A 9,144-nucleotide genomic window follows, 5' to 3' on the forward strand; every position below is an offset into this window, starting at 1 on the left:
GAGCGGCGGGCGGCGAGGTTTGAAACCCTGAGCGTCGGCGAGGGACGGCGTGAGGGGTCCTGGGGTTGCTGCGGCGTGAGGGGCGGGCGGCGGTGATTGTGGCTCCCCGTGCGTGCGGCCAGACCCCGCGTGGTGCTGCGGTGTGTGTGCGGGTGGAGGGCGGTGTGGAGCTGAGTGTGGGTTTGGGGGTGTCCTGTTTGCGGGTTGGTGCATGCGTTAGGTCTGTTCGGTACCGTGTGTTTAAGGGGTGCAGAGGCGGTCGGTGTGCACGAAGGGGTCCTGTATGGTGTCCGTATGTTCCAGAGTTGGGTTTGGAGTCCTGGGCAGTGTTTGTGTGTGCATGGGTCGTGTGCGGGTTCTGTGTGTTTTCCTCTTGCGCACATTTGCAAGCAGCATCCTTGCGTGCAGGGAGGCTTCCACTGGTGTTTGTGAGGACTGATGGATGTGTCTGGGGGTTGCATGCGTGGGTTGCTGTAACATCACCCTGTCCTGTGCCCTGTTTTCCCCAGGAGCCGTGTGAGGCACCATGGCACAAGCACTTGCCTCTCCAGGGCTGTTTTCAGACGATGAGGCTGCAGCCTCTCCTGTGCTCGAGTCCACAGCAGCAGGGTTTGGGGGTGACGTGCGCAAGGACCTGCTGCAGGAATTCTCTGCCATCTCCCCAGACCTGGAGGGCTCTCAGGTGAGGCTGGAGCTCTTCTGTCACAAACAGGGCAGCGTTTTCACTCATGGCTGCTGTTCTCTGCACACAGGTAATGAGATGCAGAAACAATAGAGACTCTCTAGAAGAGGCAGGAGCAAAATATTGCATTGGGGGAAGCAGTTCCTGGGAGAGCAGTGGGCAGCAAGTGCCTCTTGGGGTGATGCTTGGTTTTGGTGCCAGGCCTTCAGCTTGTTGGTCTGATCCATTAGATCAAACAACCAAAAAAAAAAAAAAAAAAAGTTGGTCTGCTTGGAAATGCCTGAGAAGGCTTCTGGCATCGCTGGTGATTTTGGGGCCAGAGAAGTTCCTCAGCACTAGCAGCATAGCCAACATGTGTGTTCCATACTGTGGTTCCTGTTAAGTGTTCCCCTGGGGGGTTGTGTGCTGCCTGTCTGGCTGCCATATTTAACTTGTGCTGATTCTTGCAGGCTGCAGCTGAAGACAATAATGGAAAATTAAAGGTCTACCTCAGAGTTCGACCTCTGAAATCTACAGAAGTGGAAAAGGGGGAAGACCAGGTGAGACACTGAATGAAGCAGAGTTTGAACTGGCTGTGTGCCTGCTGGGAGATGCTGCTGTCCTTTGTTGTTTGTCCTCCTGTAAGCCACTGCAGTGATGGATTTTATGTGTTCTTTAGGGCTGTGTCTGTATTGAGAACTCAGAAACCCTTGTTCTAAAAGCTCCAAAGAATTCCTTCACCATGCGGAGCATGGAGCGAGGAGTGGGACACGCAGTGCACAGATTCTCCTTCACCCGGGTAGGTAGCTGGGGCAAACAACATCTGGAAGTGATTTTCAAGCAGCTTGAAAAGCAGTCTTATTCATATCCACTGACCCCAAGGCACTGCCTGAACTTTACACTCTTATACAGTCCCTTGTACTTCAGGTTTTAGTTGCTGTTTTATTAGTTTTTTCTTTCTAAGCTGAATCTGACGACTCTTTTTTGGCAGCAAATGGGAAATTCCTGTTCATGAGGCTCCTAACAGACTAGGGGCTGCAGTGATATGTTACTGGATTAAACAACTGAGCAGTTTATTTTGTAGGGGGCTCAGCTGGAATTGCTGATGGGTGTCTTGCTCATGGCTAGTGCAGGGAATAAAGGACCATGTAATATCACTTGAGCAACCATCAGCAAAGATCTACATGAAGCCATTTTCCTATGTCTTGTTTGCAGATTTTTGGACCAGAGGTGGGGCAGAAATTGTTCTTTGATGAGACAATAAAGCAGGTGGTAAAGGATGTACTGAGTGGGCAGAACTGTCTGGTTTACACCTATGGCATCACCAATTCAGGGAAGACTCACACCATTCAAGGTAAGAAAAGCACCAGCTGTTGTGGGGCCTGTTGAAGCAGTTGTTTTGTCTTCTGCCTCTGAATCCTCAGCTTTGCTGCTGTTCTTGCTGCAGGCACCACCCAGGATGGGGGGATTCTGCCTCGCTCCTTGGCAACCATCTTCAACAGTGTGGGGGACAGGCTGTACCAGGCCATGGACCTGAAGCCTGTCCTCTCCAGCGAGGTGACCTGCCTGGACAGCAGGCAGGTGCAGCAGGAGGAGACCAAGAAGCAGATGATGCTACAGGGGGGTCTCTGGGAGGTAAGCAGGGCCTCTGGGGCTCAGTAGTAAGAGATAAGGGTTGGTGTCACACTGCCTGCATGCTCCTGTTTGTTTCCTTCAAGGAGGAGCTGCTAACGCCACTGAAGAGGAGTCACAGTGCTGAATCTCAGCTCCAGGCCACCACCAGTGGCAGTTTTGACAGTGGAGTTGCTGGTCTGTCTTCATCCAGCCAGCTCACCAACCGTTCAGACCTCAGCCAGACAGAAGGTATTTCTGGAAGCCTCTTGTGTACTGCCTGCTTCTTTTTGCTGGAGGATGGGGGAAGAAAAGGGTGATGGCTATTTGGATGCTGTGTTGTGGTTAAGGGAGATAAGGTGTAGCCTGACAGATCTTACTTTTGTAAGATGTCACACCAGAAGAACTCTGTGCTTATATTTTGCCAATATAAGAAGAATTCACCACTCCATAATAACCAAGCCTTGTGAGATGAAAAATTGCTTGATATTTGCCCACTTCATTCAAGGAATGTGGTAATTGAGCAGCTGATTGTTGTGAGTAGGGGATTGCTGGGAAGCAGGATCCCAAAGTGACAGGCTGCACTGAGCACTTGTGCTCTGACCATCAAACCCAGGAACTACCAGCTACTTAGGTATCCAGAAGCATGGAGTGATTGAGATAACAAGGACTAGAACTTCAGTTATGCTGGAGAGAGTTAATGTTTGAAATATCTTGTGACTCTGGAGTCAGAATTGAGTATGTAGAAGTCCTTAGAGCAGCTGATACTGTTAAAGAAAATTTTAGGCTGTCTCACTGGGGTTGGGCATTAGAATAAATACAAATGGGAGGGGGTAAATATAAGGACTTGTTTCTGGAGTGGTTTTGATGCTGAGGCAAGTATCTCACTCTAGAGCTAAACCATTCCAGTTGGACCCATGAAGAGCTGCAGCCATGATTTGTTTTCCTTCTTTTTTTTTCACTTTTTCCTCAGAACTAGGCCCTCGCTGGGCTGACTTGGATCTCATTCCACTCACCAGCACAGGAGATGTGCAGTTTTCCATCTGGGTCTCCTTCTTTGAGATCTACAACGAGCTAATCTATGACTTGTTAGAACCAGTTCTAGCCGGGCAGAACCGCAAGCGGCAAACACTGCGGCTCTGCGAGGACCAGACTGGCAACCCCTATGTCAAAGGTACATTTACCTGCAAGAGAGGTGTAGTGGCCCTCTAGGAAAGCTTTAGCATTGAGTGGGTGGGTGGTTCAGCAGTGATGTGCTGGAGAGCCCCACAGAGAACTCTGATATCAGGATTACAGGATTGTCACATTTGTGGATGTCAAGAATATGCAATATGGTGAAGTTGGGGCTGAGGTAAGTTTTCTGCCAATCTCCCAACTGCTGTGCCCAATGCATACTTGCTTTCCAGATCTGAACTGGATCAATGTCCGGGATGCTGATGAGGCCTGGAAGCTCCTGAAACTGGGTCGCAAAAACCAGAGTTTTGCAAGCACCCAGATGAACCAGAACTCCAGTCGCAGGTCTGAAGGGGGGAGGGATTGTTTAGGCAGAAATACAATTCTGAGGGGATTTTAAAGTTTGTTTTTTAAAATTCTTTTATATTTGCGTGTTTCTTTACAGTCACAGTGTGTTCTCCATTCGGATTCTGCACTTGCAAAGAGGTGGCAGTGAAGTTGTTCCAAAAATCAGCGAGTAAGTTGCATGGTTTTTAGGATTTGGGTGTAATCTCAATGTTCTGGCCTCTCTGATTGAGGGCCTGGGGTGTGGGAAGTATCTTGATGATGGTGTTGTTAAAAGTACTTGGAAGGAATAAATGCTCCCAGTGTAAAGTCTTGGAACTGAGAGGAGTTTGAGAAATACTGCAAGGTACAACTTGAGGTAGTTCTCAGGCTTTTTGAGTGAAGGTAAGTATGTGCATCCTTACCCATGCAGCAGGGCTGGTTTGAGTGCAGCTGGTGCCTGTTCCTGGAAAGTGGCTGTTCTGAGGACTGGCAAAGGATTTGTGTAACACCTACAATTGGGCAGGCCCCTCCATCCATGAACACCCCAAAAGAACGGTCTGTGCCCTTAGGGGGAAGCTGGGAAGGTGACTGCAAAATGTCTGAACTGTAAACCTGCTCTGGCAGAACAAACCCTGTAAGTGATATGAGTATCACTGTTTCCCTCAGGTTATCCCTGTGTGACCTGGCAGGGTCCGAGCGCTGCAAGGACCAGAAGAACGGGGAGCGAATGAAAGAAGCCAACAACATCAACACCTCCCTGCACACCCTGGGCCGCTGCATCGCCGCCCTCCGCCAGAACCAGCAGGCCAGGTGAGCATCCCCACCTCCAGAGGGAGGCTGTGGGTTTTTTTTTGCTTTCCCACTCACACTGTGCCTCTCCCACAGGACAAAGCAGGCGGTGGTTCCATTCCGGGACAGCAAACTGACCCGTGTGTTCCAGGGCTTCTTCACCGGGCGCGGGCGCTCCTGCATGATTGTCAACATCAACCAGTGTGCATCCACCTATGATGAGACTCTGCACGTAGCCAAGTTCTCAGCCATTGCCAGCCAGGTGAGTAACACACACCAGGATTGTGGCATGGTCAGGGTAGTTTGGGTTTCTCCTGTTTCTGTGGGACTTGGCCCCTTCACACCTCAAAGAGAGGAGGCATGCTTGTACATCTTCCCTGTGCTTCTTCAGTGGTTATTACCTCCAAAGTATTTCCAGATTCTGCTAAACTGAGAGGACTGACAGGTTGCAGAAAGGAGGGGCTGTGTTTAAAGACTACACAATTTCCAGGCTTTGCAGACTAATAATGGTGGTCTTTTCCCCTTCAGCTTGTTCAGGCACCTCCCACAAAGCTGAGATGTCCATCCTTACAATCCATCATCAAAGAACACAACAGGCGGACCAGCCAGGGTCCAGAGGCAGAGTCAGAAGAAGATGTGGAATCAGAAGAAGACACTAATGATGAGGCAGATGTCTCCATGTATGAGAAGAAAGTGGGTTGTGATTTGTTTTACAGCCTTTATGTGCATGCAAAGTCAAGAACATCATTGTTGGTTTTGGCCTGGGGAGCTGGGATTGGAGCTCAGCACTATGCTAAGAGAAATGACACAGAACCTCAGAAAGATATAGGACCCAGGATGTTTGGAATCCATGACAAAAACATTCCACAGTTGGTCTAAATCTGACACACATGCTGAATTTGGAAGCACTTTGTCATCTGTGGAATAGTGGCAGTAACGGTATGGGTGCAGACCTTATAATTCCTTCTCTGCAAGGGAAATCTAGAAAACGTGCATAACAGGAGGCAAAATGGGGGAAAAATAATCAAACTTCCTAGATACTCAAATAATCAAATTCCTAGATACTCAAAGCAGGCAGCTGGGATAGCTGGAAGATAAAGATGAACTCCTATCCCTACAGAGACTCAAGCTGTCATGTATCAAGGTGCAACTTGTCTTTCCAAATGACTAAACCCTTAAATCCAGATCACTGCATCCTGCAGACTCAGGTTAGACCATGTCTTAACTCTGTTGTGCAGCGTGGGCAGTGGAGCTGTGTCCCTCTTGCAGGACTTGCTGCGCGCGGTCGAAGCTGCGCGGGAGCTGCTGCTGCAGGAGCGGCAGAAGAAGCTGCAGCTGGAGATGCGCCTGCGCGAGGAGATCTGCAACGAGATGCTGGAGCGCATGCAACAGAAGGAGCAGTGGTGGAGGTACAGCCTGTGCTGGTCTCCTTCCCTCTGCTCAGGATGAGCTGCAGCACCAAGAGCTGCCAGAACCTGACATGGAGTTGTTCTCTTTGGTTCTCTTTGTAGTGAGCACGTGGATGCTCAGAGAGAGCAGCTGGAGGAGCTGTATGAGGATAAAATGACCATCCTGAAGGAGTTACTGACTGACCACTACCAGGAGAAGATGCAGGTTTGTTCAGGGCAATGCAATGGCATCAGGAAAGTGGCAATAGGTTGGGAGGGGACTCTAGGTACTTGAGTCGAGGAAGATCTTTATGCAAAGTGAATGATTTTGCTTTCTGAGGTATTTTTGGTGATATTATTTCATCTCTTGATCCACAATTTTTGCTTCTTGTCTCCTACTTTGTAGCCCACTAGGCTTCCTAATTTTGAACACATTCTGGAAGCTAATGTGCAACCACCCTGACTCATCCATTTGTTCCAACATGATTCTCTCCCCCCCTTTACTCTTTTCACTAATGGCTTGATTTGGGCTCTTCAGATTCACACAAGTTGGGCAATTTCTTTTTCTTGCTCTTAGTTGTGATGATGGGTATGGACCTGCCCATATTTTCATGCCTATGGCATTTGAGTGACCTTGGAGACTTGTTGTAGAGTGCTCTGAAGATGCCAACTCTCAAAACAACCCCTCCTCTTCAGAGCCTGTAAAAAAAGTGGTTTAAGCTCCCAAGAAGTATGCTTGCTATACTCACTTAAAAGAACCTTAAAGGCTGGATTCAATGTGTGAAGTGTAGGATTGAGAAATTCTCCAGGAATAAAGACATAGAAAGTTTCAGACAAGTTGTGCTATGAAAATCTTGTTGACTTTCTGAACAAACTTCCTTTCTCAGGAGCGTGACGAGGAGATTTTGGAGCTCAAAGCTGCTCTGCAGGAGACCAAACAAAAACTGGAGAGCCTGGATGCCAAGCAAAAGGACTCAGAGCAAAGTGTACGTCGATCCAAACGAGTGGCCCCCTCGTCTGCTCTGCAGCAGGAGCTGGCAGACACCAAAGCCAGGCTGGAGCAGTGCCAAAAGCAGTTGAATTCCACGAGTGCAGGTACAGCAGCAATGCTGCACTGGCTCTGAACCATGCTGAGAGATCCTTGTGCAGGGTGAGAGACTTTCTTCAGAGTACATTGGATTCAGACACCCTCAAAACACTATTTGAATTGAAGGTGACAGGAATAATGTGCTGGGTGGACAGTTTCACTTGATTTTCACAGGAAAATGGACTTCAGGGCAGGTAATCTTTCCATTCACATTCTTAAGTGAATGGGAGAACCCTGGAATGTTTGTGCCTTTCTGCACAAACTCAAAAGGTCTTTCCAGCTTGCCTGTGGCAGCTTGTCCCAAGAGAAGTCCTGAACTTTGGGAGTACTGAAAGCTGATCCTGTTGCTCACTACTTTTTGTCTGTTCCTAGAGCTGCTCAAGTACCAGAAATTAGTCGAGCCACCCCCCTCTGCCAGACCCATTACTATGGATGTGGACAGGAAACTGGAGGATGGACAGAAGGTAACTCCAGTTCTGTGTTACAGAAAAGAACATTTGCAGGGCAAAGTGGTTGCCAGCTTAAACAGTGTTTGGGGCTGCAGTTTTCCTGGTTTTTAAACAAATGAAATGGGTTTGCTGAAGTTATGGGAGCTGTTGAAGGTTGTGCTACCAGTGATCACTCAGATAGGATCCTCCCTCAGTGCTGCATGTCTGTATTTCCTTTGAGTGCCTTTGTTTGCAGAGCAGTGCCAAAATCAGCTGTTGAATTAAACCTCTCTCTTCTAGAATGTCAGATTGCTGCGTTCAGAGCTACAAAAAATTGGGGAATCTCTCCAGTCTGCAGAGCGGGCGTGCTGCCACAGCACAGGGGCAGGGAGGCTGAGAGAAGCCCTGGGCACGTGTGATGACATCCTGGCAAGACAGGTGATGTGTGTGCTTTGGAGTGGCTAGAATGGGGAGAGAGGGGTTTATTCTGTGTGCTTTGCCAAAATCAGAGCAGCCAAAGTTCTTGCTGCTGCAAATAAAAATGATTTATTTGGTAGTATGTATTTTGTGAAGGGAGCTCTGTTGCTGATTTTTTTCCAGTGGCTGAGTCAGTTATGTATTTACTTCTCCAAAGGAGACCCAAGTTGTTACTGTTCAGTTAACTGGCAGCCTGCACTTAAAGTAGGAGAATTCAGAGTTCTCATTTCCTTATCCCCTCCATCACTGTTGCTATGGCAGCATATTTGCAGCAGGATGGAGTCAGCTTTGTCCCACTCTTACAGTTCCTATGTATTACTGAACTGCTACGCTGTTGACAGTAGAAACTTTTAAGCATGGTCTTATTTAGAAGACTTGGTGAATGCTGGCAAAAGGCAGTTTATCCTCCTCAGCTCACAGTAACCAGGGAGTTAAGACAACTTGTCAATGTACCTGATGGGAGCCCACGAGAAAGCTGGAGGGGCAATTTTTGTAAGAGCAGAGAATGACAAGACAAGGGGGAATAGCTTCACGCTGAGGTTTAGATTAGATATTAGGAAAAAATTCTTTACTGTGAAGGTGCTGAAGCACAGAAAGCACATTTCCTGAAAGCATTTAAGGCCAGATTGCTTGCAGCAATTTGGGATAGTAAAAGCTGTCCCTGTCCACAGCAGAGAACAAGAGGATCTTTAAGGTCTCGTTGAACTAGGAATGTGCTTTCCTTTCTACCATTTGACATTTTTATACCATTTGATATAAATATATCTTGCCTTGCCTTCCTCAGGACCAGACCCTGGCAGAGCTGCAGAACAACATGGTGCTGGTGAAGCTGGACCTGCGCAAGAAGGCAGCCTGCATTGCTGAGCAGTACCACACCGTGCAGAAGCTGCAGGCGCCGCCCAGCTCCGCCCTCAAGAAACGCTTCTGTGCCAACAGGGAAAACCTGCAGCCCAATCAGCCTCCTGGCAAAAGGCCCTTCCTGCACAACATCCTGACACGTTCAGCCACCCGTCCTGTGGCTGCCAGAGGGTGGCAACTTCGGTCAGTTGCTCTATGACTTTCCAGGAGGAGGTCCCTGCCCCGCTATTACTGGAACAGGTGGCAAATCCAATATAATAGCATCTGGTTTTCATTGTGCGCTTGTTTATTGTTATTGTAGCTGCTTGAGAGCTTATGTAAACATCTCTGGATATGTATGTTTAA

General features: G+C 48.4%; 1 protein-coding gene across 2 annotated transcripts; it reads left to right on the plus strand.

The window, feature by feature from the left end:
- The first annotated feature begins 12 nt into the window (after positions 1-12).
- On the plus strand, positions 13-9,073 carry KIF20A (kinesin family member 20A). Of its 2 annotated transcripts, none has more exons than XM_079319611.1 (19): positions 13-140; positions 510-682; positions 1,132-1,221; positions 1,341-1,460; positions 1,877-2,015; positions 2,109-2,296; positions 2,380-2,524; positions 3,246-3,446; positions 3,679-3,790; positions 3,891-3,962; positions 4,439-4,582; positions 4,658-4,823; positions 5,090-5,254; positions 5,831-5,970; positions 6,073-6,175; positions 6,837-7,044; positions 7,409-7,500; positions 7,765-7,902; positions 8,726-9,073. In XM_079319611.1, exons 2-19 carry the CDS (start codon positions 527-529, stop codon positions 8,996-8,998), a joined length of 2,652 nt encoding a protein of 883 aa, XP_079175737.1. In that variant the 5' UTR covers positions 13-140; positions 510-526; the 3' UTR covers positions 8,999-9,073. The 2 variants fall into 2 exon arrangements, with proteins under 2 accessions (XP_079175737.1, XP_079175738.1); XM_079319612.1 differs by having other exon boundaries at positions 36-162.
- Positions 9,074-9,144: the final 71 nt, after the last annotated feature.

This window comes from Erithacus rubecula (assembly GCF_903797595.1).
Source record: "Erithacus rubecula genome assembly, chromosome: 16".
Classification (NCBI taxonomy): Eukaryota; Metazoa; Chordata; class Aves; order Passeriformes; family Muscicapidae; genus Erithacus; species Erithacus rubecula.

Excerpts from the sequence above, each read along its gene's own strand:
- KIF20A (XM_079319611.1), top strand. The coding sequence starts at position 527 with ATGGCACAAGCACTTGCCTCTCCAGGGCTGTTTTCAGACGATGAGGCT. Across the intron at positions 4,583-4,657 it reads CGCCAGAACCAGCAGGCCAG|GACAAAGCAGGCGGTGGTTC; the intron begins GTGAGCATCCCC and ends CCTCTCCCACAG. Across the intron at positions 6,176-6,836 it reads ACTACCAGGAGAAGATGCAG|GAGCGTGACGAGGAGATTTT; the intron begins GTTTGTTCAGGG and ends TTCCTTTCTCAG.